General features: G+C 43.2%; 1 protein-coding gene across 3 annotated transcripts in view; it reads left to right on the top strand.

Moving 5' to 3' along the window:
- Positions 1 to 12,498, top strand: part of SEC14L2 (SEC14 like lipid binding 2) — an 81,363-nt gene extending 68,865 nt beyond the window's left edge. For all 3 annotated transcript variants that reach the window (XM_073554813.1, XM_073554814.1, XM_073554812.1), the window contains 2 exons: positions 3,364 to 3,533; positions 11,891 to 12,498. In XM_073554813.1, coding sequence (XP_073410914.1) covers positions 3,364 to 3,533; positions 11,891 to 12,033 — 313 coding nt within the window. In that variant the 3' untranslated portion in view covers positions 12,034 to 12,498. The remainder of the gene's footprint in view (positions 1 to 3,363; positions 3,534 to 11,890) is intronic.
- The last annotated feature ends 1,408 nt before the right edge of the window (positions 12,499 to 13,906 follow it).

Genomic DNA, 13,906 nt, shown 5'->3' with positions numbered 1-13,906 from the left:
AGGCCACGGTCATCAGGCTCCGGACATCTGGCAGCGACCTAAAAAGGAACCCAAGCGGTCTGGAGCAAGCCCCGCCGGGTTGGACTGGAACCGGCCGGGGATTGCACCGAATAACCAACTGAACACAGAGTAGCAGAAACTCAGCGGACACACCGGACTCCTGCTTCCAAGATGAACCCAGGTTAAATCACAGAAAGTCAGTTGACAAAAAGTCACAGTCACTAGACACAGGGTTCAAGACACAGAAGGACCTCAGGAACATAACACAGAGGACACAGTTCAGACAGGGTCAGGTATCCGAACAGATCTAGGATTCAGGAAACAAGACACGACATGAACGGGTACAAGGCAAGGCTCAAAACAGTAGCACAGGGACCAGGATATTCTGCCTCCTGGAGGGAAGCAAGACAGGCATCAGCTCACCTAGAACTGCAGGCAAGCAGGACAGGTGCTGAACACCACACAGACATGGCAAGACAGAGACATAAGGCAAAGCTCTGTCAATGCCCCACAGGGCAGGGAAACCTTATATAGGAGCTGCCTCACATCGATAGGCTGGAGCAGCAATTCTAGCACACACCCATTCCTCATAAAAGCAGGGGAGGTGTGGCCGCGTGCACCCTAAGCACAGCCAGACACAAATCAGCATTGCAAAGGACACCTGGCCAGAGCTGCATGTTTGTGGTAAGCCATACACAATGCAGAGGACCTAGAAACCCTCGGATAGCTTTCCATAGCGGCAGCCAGGGATCGCACAAGAGGGTGGTCATGCATCGCAGTGGAACCACACATGCATGTACGGCTATGCAGCGAAGCCGGGAACTGAGCAGCATCCATATAGGTAACAGACAACAGTATCCCAGCTAATTAGGGGGAAAGGAGCAAAGGGTTAATGCAGAGACATGCAGAGTAACGCCGGGGAAGCGAGGTACAAACACACCGGCGTTACACAGAGGAGATGTGGGGATGGATGGGAGTCTCGAAACTTAGCTGGGAGCTGATTTCCTGACAGATATTTTCTATTTTCTCTGTTAAGTGGGAGGCCAGATCATCAGCACAAATGTCTGTGATAGGGGCCTGTTCTTTCAGGCTGAGGAGGGAGTGAAAGTTGTCGAAGGGTCTTTTTGGTTTGTTGGATAGTGAGGAGAACAGGGTGGTGAAGTAAGTCTGTTTGGTGAGGTGAAGGACAGTTATAGGTTTTTAATGGATAAAAAATAATAAATTTGTAGTGGATAAAGTTTTCAGGTGTGCAAGTTTTCCTCCATAGGTGTTCGGTACTCCTAGAGCATGTCTGGAGACATCGGGTTTGCGATATGAGGCAGGGCTGTTTTACTCTGTTTGGAGGTTCTGAGGGTGAGGAGCGCTACTAGGTCCAGGGTACTTCTGAGAGTTTCATTGAAGTGATGTACAGCTAGATCAGGACAAGGAAAAGAGGAGATTGGGGACAGTGAGTGTAGAGAGTCTGCAAGTGTATGAGGGTTAACGGCTTGTAGATTTCTGAATGTGTGATAAGTAGGAGTGTGCTGTCCTGGGCGAGGATTTGTGAGTTTGAAGGAGAGAATGTTGTGGCCGAGGGTGGGTGAAGAGGTGGGTTATCTAGGTAGGAGATTGTGTCTCATAGGCTAAGAGCTGTGACAGGCCAAGAGAAGTGATTAGATAGAAGCTAGGATGCAGATGGGGAGGTGGGACTATTTCTGGGGATGTTGAAGTCTCCCAGGATAAGGTTGGTAGTTCTGAGGACAGAAGTGAAGTTTGGCATCCAGGCAGAAAAGTGGTCAAGGAAGTGAGTGTGGGAGCATGGGGAATGGTATATGACCACTACTCTGAGGGAGTGGGGATGGAAGAGCCTGATGGCGTGGCGTAGACTTCAAAAGAAGGGAATGAGTGATGGAACCGGGAAAATGACCTGGAAAGTGCAGGGAAAGTATGCCGACTCCACCACAAAGTTTGCTTGCGGGTCTCGGGGAATAAGAAAATGTAAGATACTATGAGAAATGGCAGCAGGGGAGACCATGTCAGAATCCTGAATCCATGTTTAATGAGGACCAACAGATTAAGAGAGTTGTTCAGAAATTAGTTGTGCGTGAAAGGAAGCTTATTACATATACTGTAGACCGTGGATTCCAGATTGCACAATTAAAAGGAGATGGAGTACATCTAATGTTAACAAGGTTAGCAAGGTTTCGCTGTGGGTTTGACATTAGCAAAGGGTGGACCGGGGTTGGGAGAGATATCCCCTGAAATAAGTAGCAGTAAAAAGAGAAAGAGCAAGTAGTTCTTAGATTTGTGGTATAGTGTATTGTGCGAAATCTTTGGAAAAGATGGACTGAGACTTTTCAAGAAGGGGAAAAGGGCATGGGAGCTGTACATGGGAGAGGGAAGGAGAGAGGGGCTGATGAGGATAAGTGGTATTGGAGGGGATATGGGGCGGTGAATGTGGATGCCAAAAGCACACGGGAAGATAGACGTAGAGATAAAGAACATGCTTAAAAGGGAGTACTAAGTGTGGGTTACCTGACTCCTGCCGTGACTGACTGCTATTCAATTAACTGCCGGTTCTGGATACTTTGCTACGTGCATACTTTGCTTAAGGGGACACGCACATACACCACACACACGTGCACCCCTTATGATGTATCTAGATTTATAGGGCTGACTAAAGGGTCAGGTGAGAGGGATTGTGGGAGCTGGTTTAGGATAAATTAGCAGCTGGTCAACACACCAGGGGGTGGATAGCTGATCAAAGACAGCCAGATCTAACACTATGCCCGACTCCATCTAAATGGTATAACACCTTTCACCAGATATCATCTAAAGTGACTGAAGGATGGACATTCTGCAGTGAGTATTGTACAGTATATGATGCAACAGATAACTTGTAGCAGAGATGCTGAAAGCAGAGATGTTATACCATTAAATTGTTTCAGGATGGTAAAGCAGGAGATGACAGATACAGTAAGCAGAGATGTTATACCATAAGAACCAATTGTCATCTCTTACTGATCTCATTAATCTGAAAATCGGAATCTGAATTGAGAATAAAAGATCAATCCTCGAAGAGAAAGAAGCAGATTTCCCCAATAAGATATATTACAAAGTTTCTTCTTTTCATGTGTATTGGTTGATTAAAATGACAAATACTTTTTAAGTTAATGGTGTCGCATCTAATAGAATCTAACTAATTTCACACTTCTAGCATTGGTTTCCGATAACTTACAAGCACAGTTTTGTATGTCCCTTTGTATAGCATGAATTACTTATATAATGTCCTAGGCTTATATTCCTACTTTGCTGCTCTTGTCTAAACTATTGATTTACATTGCAAATTGGTCACCCATGGGATTTTTTTTATTATTTCTTTAGGTGGCAGTTCCAGTCAGATGGTGGTGACATTGGATTTGGCGTTTTCAGGAAGACAAAGGCGGGAGAGCGTCAAAAAGCTGGGGAAATGCTTGAGGTGGTGGCAAGTGAAAGATATAATTCCCACATGGTACCAGAGGATGGAACCTTGACATGCGCTGAGCCTGGCACATGTAAGTGGAAAAAGACCTGAAAAGCAATAAGTGCTTATACGAAGGGAAGTGAAAGATGGGACTCTAATAGATATACGGCACTCTGCAGTTAGGTGGGTGCCACTTCTTCATCCAATAGTAATTATAAACCCACGACACTCCAGTTATATGCGGGTTTCAAAGGATAATTCTTTATTAAGAAGGCAATCCAGCAAGGTATATGTATATGATGTTTATGATGTTTCAGTCCATAAGATCTCCCTTAGAAAAAAAGGGAAATATAGATAACTACCGTATATTTCAATATTCATTATAAATGTGAAAAGTAATCAAGAACAAACCAAAGTAAAAAAAAAAAAAACAACCTTGCAGGGTGCAACATATATTGGCATCTTGTAAAGCAAGAAAAGTCTTGCGGCATCAGACTCTTCAAACACGTTCCTCCTTACGGTATGGATCACACATGCGAGAAACTCGGACGATTCTCGCACGTCAATACCCGGCACTGCCACCGGCACTCGGGAGTGGAGCGTGAGGCTGCATGTATTTCTATGCAGCCGCACGCTCCGTTCCTGAGTGCCGGCGGCAGTGCCGGGAATTAAGATGCGAGACTCGTCCGAGTTTCTGGCATGTGTGATCCTGGCCTGAGAGTAGCTGTCAGACATCTCTACCAGCAGCTTATCTTCTGGAGGGCAAAGGGATCAGCAGTCCAAAATCAGACATGACGGGTCCTTTATTCCCCCAACAATTATTTGTCTTGGACCCCCATACAAATTAGTCTGTCAGCCAAATCTATTGATAACGGCCGACGTTCGCCTAACTTGTATTGGGGGCTTAGGGTGTGTGCACACACTGCGGATTGTCCTGTGGAATTTTCCGCACAAATTTGTGTAAATCCGCAGGTAAAATCTGCAGATTTTCTGCAGTTTAGCCTATGGGTTTCCCCTGCGGTTTGACACCTGCCAAACCGCAGCAGAATCTGCACAAAGAATTGACCGCAGCAAATCCGCGCGGAAAATTCTGCACCGTGTGCACTGCGGATTTCTATTTCCATTGATTATAATGGTACAGGACCAAAACTGCTGCGGATCCACAGCAGAATCCGCAACGTGTGCACACACCTTTTAAGGTTCCTCAATATGGGCTGGGCTAATAATCGGTTGACCAAACATTTGTAACAATGCTCTTTCCTAATTGTTGCCCCCATGGCAGTGATCAGGCTGATCACATTTTTGACAGTTATTTCTGTCACCATTGTGTGTTTTTCTGTCATTAAACGAGGGGTACCAACAATTTTGACGTGTGTACCTGTAGAGAAAGCCTACAGAGAATAAGGTCATACAGTGCATTGCGAAAGTATTCGGCCCCCTGGAACTTTTCAACCTTTTCCCACATATCATGCTTCAAACATAAAGATACCAAATGTAAATTTTTGGTGAAGAATCAACAGCAAGTGGGACACATTTGTGAAGTCGAATGAAATTTATTGGTTATTTTAAATTTTTGTGGAAATTCAAAAGCTGAAAAGTGGGGCGTGCAATATTATTCGGCCCCTTTACTTTCAGTGCAGCAAACTCACTCCAGAAGTTCATTGTGGATCTCTGAATGATCCAATGTTGTCCTAAATGACTAATGATGATAAATATAATCCACCTGTGTGTAATCAAGTCTCCGTATAAATGCACCTGCTCTGTGTTGGTCTCAGGGTTCTTTTTGATGCACAGAGAACATCATGGAGACCAAGGAACACAACAGGCAGGTCCGTGATACTGTTGTGGAGAAGTTTAAAGCTGGATTTGGATACAAAATGATTTCACAAACTTTAAACATCCCAAGGCGCACTGTGCAAGCGATCATATTGAAATGGAAGGAGTATCATACCACTGTAAATCTACCAAGACCCGGCCGTCCCTCTAAACTTTCATTTCAAAGAGAAGACTGATCATAGATGCAGCCAAGAAGCCCATGTTCTTTCTGGATGAACTGCAGAGATCTACAGCTGAGGTGGGACAGTCTGTCCATAGGACAACAATCAGTCGTACATTGCACAAATCTGGCCTTTATGGAAGAGTGGCAAGAAGAAAGCCATTTCTCAAAGATATACCTTAAAAGTGTTGTTTAAGGTTTGCAATAAGCCACCTGGGAGACACACCAAACATGTGAAAGGTGCTCTGGTCAGATGAAACCAAAATCAAACTTTTTGGAAAAAAATGCCAAATGATATATTTGGCGTAAAGGCAACACAGCTCCCTGAACACATCATCCCCACTGTCAAACATGGTGGTGGCAACATCATGGTTTGGGCCTGCTTTTCTTCAGAAGGGACAGGGAAGATGGTTAAAATTGATAAGAAAATGGATGGAGCCAAATACAGGACCATTCTTGACGAAAACCTGTTGGAGTCAAGAATTACAAGACAATGATCCCAGACATGAAGCAAAATCTACAATGGAATGGTTCACAAATAAATGTATCCAGGTGAATGGCCAAGTCAAAGTCCAGACCTGAATCCAATTGAGAATCTGTGGAAAGAGCTGAAAACTGCTGTTCACAAACGATCTCCATCAAACCTCACTGAGCTCGAGCTGTTTGCCAAGGAAGAATGGGCTAGAATTTCAGTCTCTCGATGTACAAAACTGATAGAGACATACCCCAAGCGACTTGCAGTTGTAATCGCAGCAAAAGGTGGCGCAACAGAGTATTAAATTAAAGGGGCCGAATAATATTGCACGCCCAAGCTTTTCAGTTTTTGAATTTCCCAAAAAATTTAAAATAACCAATAAATTTCATTCAACTTCACAATTGTGTCCCACTTGTTGTTGATTCTTCACCAAAAATTAGCATCTTTATGTTTGAAGCATGATATGTGGGAAAAGGTTGAAAAGTTCCAGGGGGCCGAATACTTTCGCAAGGCATTGTATCTTTAGCACGTCATGTGCATTCCTATACTGCCCCCTTGTGTTTTGGCATGTGTCTACACTAGTCAAAACATGTCCTATAACATACATTTGACTGTCAAGTTCAACAGTATCTATCAAGAACTTAATATCTATGTAGATGGGGAGACCATTCCCCAGCAATGTATATGGAGAGGGGGTCAGTCAATGAATGTGACTGGTTGCATTTTTACCTAATTATTTAATTCATTGTCTCAGCATTTCCTCTCCTCCCCCAACTTTAAATCTGTGGCAAATGTCCCCTATTAACCCCTTTCCTACAATGGACGTAATATTCCGTCCGTGTGACCTGGGACCTAAGTCCCATGGGCGAAATATTACGTCATAGCGATCAGCGGCGCCCACGTGGTGAGCGCCGCTGATCGCAGCCGGGTGTCAGCTGATTATCACAGCTGACACCTGGCACAATGTGTCAGGGGAGGTCACGGACCGCCCCAGAGACGTTAACCCCTTGCACACCGTTATCAAACACGATCGCGGTGTACCGGGGGTTAAAGGGAAGCATCGGCAGGGAGGGGGCTCCCTCCGTGCTTCCCTGAGCCCCCCCACAGCAGCGCAATGTGCAGCGCTGCTGCGGGGGGCTCCATCCCTGCAGGTCCCCGAATCCAAGATGGCAACGGGGACCTTCGGGGGCCTGCAGGGAGCTGTGTTATGAATGAGTCACCGTAAGAGGCAAAAACAGAAATACTAGCTAAGTCCAGAAAACCAGAGAAGTTGGCAGCTATCGGATTGCAGACCCCTGAACCTATCAACAACAACTAGCAGTAGCCGTGGGGGGTTCCTACGGTGCCCTAGACCCCTCGATCACAGCCGGAGAACTAAATAGCTTAAAGACAGAAAGGGAAATCTAAATTGCCCCTGAGCAGACCCCAAAGCAATAGGCAGCCCCCAACATATAATGACGGTGAAGCAAGATGAAAAAACACTCACAGATAGAAAGATAGGCTGAGCAAATGATGGGGCCCAAGCTAACTAAATAGGACAGGATAGAAAAGCTGCTGTCTGCAATCCGCCAAAACCCTCTCAAAACAAGAGCCAACAGACTGATAGGGAAAAAAGCCCTGAAGACGCTAGGCTTCAAAAAGACTATATCAGTACTCAGGTATTTTCTGAAGACAGAGCAAAAAGGAATTCAGCTCACCCCAGCAGGGAATGGCAGAAATCCAGAAAAACAAGGCAAAACAAAACCAAAACACAAATGCAAAAAGCAGAGCAGAAAACTTAGCTTTTGAGGAGCAGGAATCAGACTGGTCTCCTAGAATCCCTCTGAGAAATCACCAGCAAGGCAGAAGGGTGTTGGCTGCCTTATATCCAGTCAGAAATTCCAGTCACCCAGTCATCATCATCCTGCTCAGGTGCTTGGTAATCAGCCTCACTACCTTCCTTCACCAGAAGAGGGAGTTCATCAGACCTCAATGGTGAAGGGGAAAATGAACTCACAACAGAGCTGACTTCCTCAGTGCCTGCAAAGCGCCGGCATGAGGAAGTCTGCATCTATGCCTGTGACAGATCGCTGATCTGTCACAGTGATCTGTGATGTGACAGATCAGCGATCTGTCACAGGACAGTGATGTCCCCCCTGGGACAACCTAATAAAGTTAAAAAAAAAAGTGTAAAAATAATTTTAAAAAAATCGCTAAAAAAAAATAAATTCCCTAATAAATTCATTTTTTGGAAATAAACAAAACAATAAAAGTACACATATTTGGTATCGCCGCGTCCGTAACGACCCGCCTTATAAAACTGTCCCATTAGTTAACCCCTTTAGCAAACCCCTTAAAAAATAAAAATAAAAAACGAAATAGAAAATGATTTATTATCATACTGCCGAACAAAAAGTGCAACAACGCACGATCAAAAAGATGCATATAAATATCCATGGTACCGCTGAAAATATCATCTTGTCCCGCAAAAAACGAGCCGCCACACAGCGTCATCAGCGAAAAAATAAAGTTATAGCTCGCAGAATAAAGCGATGCAAAAATAATTATTTTTTATATAAAATTGTTTTCATTGCATAAAAGCGCTAAAACATAAAAAAATACATAAATGAGGTATCGCTGTAACTGTACTGACCCGAAGAATAAAACCGCTTTATCAATTTTACCGCACGCAGAACGGTGTAAACGCACCCCCCAAAAGAAATTCATGAAATGCTGGTTTTTGTTCATTCTGCGTCCCAAAACTCGGAATAAAAAGCGATCAAAAGATGTCTCGTGCCCGAAAATGATACCAATAAAAACGTCAACTCGTCCCGCAAAAAATAAGACCTCATATGACTCGGTGGGTCAAAATATGGAAAAATTATAGCTCTCAATATGTGGTGATGCAAAAATTATTTTTACAATAAAAAGCGTCTTTTAGCGTGTGACAGCTGCCAAACATAAAAACCGCCATAAATAGTAAATCAAACCCCCCCGTAATCACCCCCTTAGTTAGGGAAAAATAATAAAATTAAAAAAATGTATTTCCATTTTCCCCGTTAGGGCTAGGGTTAGGGCTAGGGTTAGAATTGGGGGGGTTTCTACTGTTTGGGCACATCCGGTGCTCTCCAAGCGCAACATGGCATCTGATCTCAATTCCAGACAATTCTGCGTTGAAAAAGTCAAATGGTGCTCCTTCCCTTCCATGCTCTTCCATGCGCCCAAACAGTGTTTTACCCCCACCATATGGGGTATCAGCCTACTCAGGGCAAATTGCAAAACAACTTTTGGGGTCCAATTTCTCCTGTTGCCCTTAGGAAAATAAAAAATTGGGGGCAAAAGTATCATTTTTTGTGGAAAAAAATATGATTTTTTTTATTTTCACGCCCGGGCTTTATAAACTTCTGTGAAGCACTTGGGGGTTCAAAGTGCTCACCACACATCTAGATAAGTGCCGTGGGGGGGTCTAGTTTCCAAAATGGGGTCACTTGTGGGGAGTTTGAATAGTTTAGGCACATCAGAGGCTCTCCAAACGCACATGACACCCGCAGACCATTCCATCAAAGTCTGCATTCCAAAACGTCACTACTTCCCTTCCGAGCCTCGACGTGTGCCCATACAGTAGTTTTCTCCCACATATGAGGTATCAGCGTACTCAGGACAAATTGGACAACAACTTTTGGGGTCCAATTTCTCCTGGTACCCTTGGGAAAATAAAAAAATTGGGGACTAAATGATCATGTTTGTGGAAAAAATACGATTTTTTTATTTTCACGCCCGGGCGTTATAAACTTCTGTGAAGCACTGAGGGAGTTCAAAGTGCTCACCACACACCTAGATAAGTTCCTTAGGGGGTCTAGTTTCCAAAATGGTGTCATTTGTGGGGGGTTTCCACTGTCTAGGTTCATCAGGGACTCTCCAAACGTGACATGGCGTCCGATCTGAATTCCAGCCAATTTTGCATTGAAAAAGTCAAAACGGCGCTCCTTCCCTTCTGAGCTCTGCCATGCACCGAAACAGTCGTTCCCCCCCACAAATCAGGTATCAGCGTACTCAGGACAAATTGCACAATAACTTTTGCAGTCCAATTTCTCCTGTTACCCTTGGTAAAATAAAAAAAATTGAACCTGAAGGATTTTTTTTGTGAAAAAAGTTAAATGTCCTTTTTTTAAAAAATATTTAAAAAATTCCTGTGAAGCACCTGAAGGGTTAATAATCTTCTTGAATGTGGTTTTGAGCACCTTAAGGGGTGCAGTTAGAATGGTGTCACTTTTGGGTATTTTCTATCATATAGACCCCTCAAAGTGGCTTCAAATGTGATGTGGTCCGTAAAAATAAAATGGTGTTGCAAAAATGAGAAATCGCTGGTCAACTTTTAACCCTTACAACCTCCTAACAAAAAAAAAAATTTTGGTTCCAAAATTGTGCTATTAAGTTTTTTGTGTGCCGTATCGCTGTGATTTAAGAGCATAAAAATTCAAAGTTGGAAAATTGCGAAATTTTCACCAAATTTCTGTTTTTTTCACAAATAAACACAAGTTATTTGAATGAAATTTTACCACTAACATGAAGTACAATATGTCACGAGAAAACATTGTCAGAATCACCGGGATCCATGGAAGCGTTTCAGAGTTATAACCTCATAAAGGGACAGTGGTCAGAATTGTAAAAATTGGCCCGAGAGTTAACTTGCAAACCACCCTTGGTAGTGAAGGGGTTAAACAGTACATCTGTTTTTTAACATTGCTGGCAACATTACCACCTCGCTTCCAGGTGCGCAGTCTGGGTGTTATGTTTGACACCAATCTCTCCTTTACATCCCATATACAATCCCTTGCCCGCTCTTGCCGCTTACACCTAAAGAACATCTCTAGAATCCGCCCTTTTCTCACTATGGAAACAACAAAAACCCTCACTGTTGCATTGATCCACTCTCGCCTGGATTACTGCAACGCTCTATTAATTGGCCTCCCCGTCACTCGACTATCCCCTCTCCAGTCCATACTTAATGCAGCGGCCAGGATCGTCCATCTGGGTAATCGGTACTCTGACGCGTCCGCTCTTCGCCAGTCCTTACATTGGCTGCCCATTCATTATAGGATCCAATTCAAAGTACTTGTTCTCACCCACAAAGCTCTCCACAGTGCGGCACCCCCTTACATCTCTTCTCTCATTTCTGTCTATCGGCCTAGCCGATCGCTGCGCTCTGCAAACGACTTTCGACTAACCTCTGCACTAATCCGTACCTCCCACTCCCGACTCCAAGACTTCTCCCGTGCTGCTCCTATCCTCTGGAATGCTCTACCCCAAGAAATCAGGACTATCCACAATTTGCATAGTTTTAGGCGCTCCCTCAAAACACACCTGTTCAGAGCGGCCTATCACATTCACTAATCAGTCATTCTCTGTGTAAGTGTGCGTGTGTAGCCCATTCACTATCTCCATCCATCCCTCACTCCCTCAAGATGGCTGGACCTTCATTGTAAATACACCATTGTAAATACACACCTGTACTCTGTATCTCCCTCACCTCATTGTAGATTGTAAGCTCTCACGAGCAGGGTCGTCTTATTTCGTCTTATTTTGCTTTAATTATTGTATTGTTAGCGTTGTTACTTATGACTTGTGTTTTGAAACTGTTAAACTGTAAAGCGCTGCGGAATATGTTGGCGCTATATAAATAAAGATTATTATTATTATTATTATTATTCCAGGGTTGCCAACTGCCCATAAATTCCAGGACTGTCTGTAAAAATAAAGCATTTTGTTTGTCCGGTTTGTGATTATTTTGAAGCTGAATAACTTATACAGATTATTTTGACTGTAGTTTTCACCATTTTACAGTGAATAAATCTGATGCTTTCGTATAAGAATTATGGGCTGTTGACCTGGATCACTTATAATCATAATGACTTATTGATTGTTCGTGATTTTTTTGATAAGCCGTCCAGAAAAAAAAAAGTCAAGTTGACCACCCTTCTTTCTTCTCTCCCTACAGATGTGCTTCGCTTTGATAATACATACAGCTACATACATGCCAAGAAGGTCAGTTTCACTGTAGAAGTCCTGCTACCAGACAAAAGCTCTGAAGAGAAGATCCAGAAACTAGAGGAAAAGTTGGAGACCAGTCTCAGCCTCTAAAAATGTCATCCTTACTGTAAAACCCAGTAGACCTCCAAATACAGCTGCGAAGTAGTACAGTATACGTACAATGTAAAAGCCAGCCAAGGTTCTGAAAATGCAATAAGACATTTGCCCACTATGAAATCGGTTGCGAGTCTTTCATGTGCCTCATTGCATTTCAGATATGAAGGTGAGAAGATGCCAGAATTACCTGTAGATAAAGGAGTAAAACTAATGACGAGTAAGGCAATAATGCTTGAAATGAATACTAAATGAATAGATACTTGAAGCACGGTCCGTTTTATTCTTTATAGAGTCCATACTTCTTGATGATTATGGACATTTTGCATACCTCAGTAAATACCGGGATAAAGATTAGGAATTATGGATTTTAATTAGATTTTATTTCAGAATGATGTGACAGATATTCTGTTGGCTCTAATGATAATGTCTTATTAGCTAATAAAGTGCGACATGAAATTACCAAGACCCGCTTTTTCCATAAGTAATTCATCAGCTGTACCCCATTCTGTACAAAGTAGTGTTATGGGCGCACCTGGTGAGGTGGCTTCTCTAAGCCGCCGGTCAGGGTGAGCAACACACACCGAAGGCAATGTCACAGCAGGCAGAACTTGCTGGACCAGGACAACAGAGTATGCAAGTTGGCAAGCAAACAAGTAGAGGATACAGCAGAAGACATAAAGTCAGTAGTGTGAACACAAACACAAAAAATATATAGTTAGTCCGGGACTTGCAGCAAACATATGGTTAAACACAGAGTTGTATGCTTTCAGCAGGCAGATGGTCCTCAGCAGGGACATAGGCAGCAGTGATGAACAGGCAAACTGAGAGCACAAGGTATCTGTGTACAAAGCTAATTGTTTACTCACTCAGCCGTCTGACAGCCTTAAAAGGTCTTGGGTGATGATGTCAAAGAAGTTTGCCTGGCTCCTTGAGAAACACGGTTTATATCACAGCAGAGGAAGTCAGCCATATGAGAAGGGAGCAAGGCCTGACCCTGGAGCCGGGACAGAGTACTATAATTTCCAGACTTGTGAGTTATCACATATAAAACAACAACCACCTCAATTTCTAAAGCAAACTTTAATAAATTAAATCTGTATTATGGACCTGCAGACACTTTGTGACATAACCTATGGTGCCTGTGTAAGCAATGCTCAGAGAGAATGCTGCCATAATACTGCTGTCATATATATATTCTTTTTACAAGAGCCCTGAATGCCTCTGTTTGTAATGGAAGGTACAGTATGAACCCCATAGCCATAGTAAATGAGGGGCCATAAAAACAGAATCCCGTTTCTTGCCGACAGAAACATTATTCATACTTGTGATCAGGTAACTATAAAAAGAACTATTGAAAGATGACTACATACACTTTGACCACGTTCACATGTAATAGAAACATGTCACCACTTCTGTATTTATCACCCACTCCTGGTTTTGGCTTACAGATACTGATGAAAAATACTGAACATGTGAGCGTGGCCTTATAACCAAGCACCAAGTGCAGATTTATTTATTTTTTATCATGAAGTGGCTGTGTGCGCAGCTAGTGTAAATGCTCAATGAGTCATGCCTATTGTTCTGACACCCGGTTATGTGGATCACTGCTTCTACGCACTTACATCACACAATGTATTGCCAAGGATCCTTTAACGCTTGCATAACTGGCACTTGATAAGGCTTGAGTTGAAGAGTTTTCAGTGCCCGTGTTACGTATGGCCAGACTTCATGTCCTCTTCTGTATTATCCAGCTGGCAGGATATATCAAAGGGCCAAATAGAGAAGGTATAAGTATACAGTGGGGCAAATAAGTATTTAGTCAGTCAGCAATAGTGCAAGTTCCACCACTTAAAAAGATGAGAGGCGT

This window comes from Dendrobates tinctorius, unplaced genomic scaffold (assembly GCF_039654945.1).
Source record: "Dendrobates tinctorius isolate UK_male_01 unplaced genomic scaffold, ASM3965494v1 ptg000213l, whole genome shotgun sequence".
Taxonomy (NCBI): Eukaryota; Metazoa; Chordata; class Amphibia; order Anura; family Dendrobatidae; genus Dendrobates; species Dendrobates tinctorius.
This window is presented reverse-complemented; position numbering and strand designations above follow the sequence as displayed.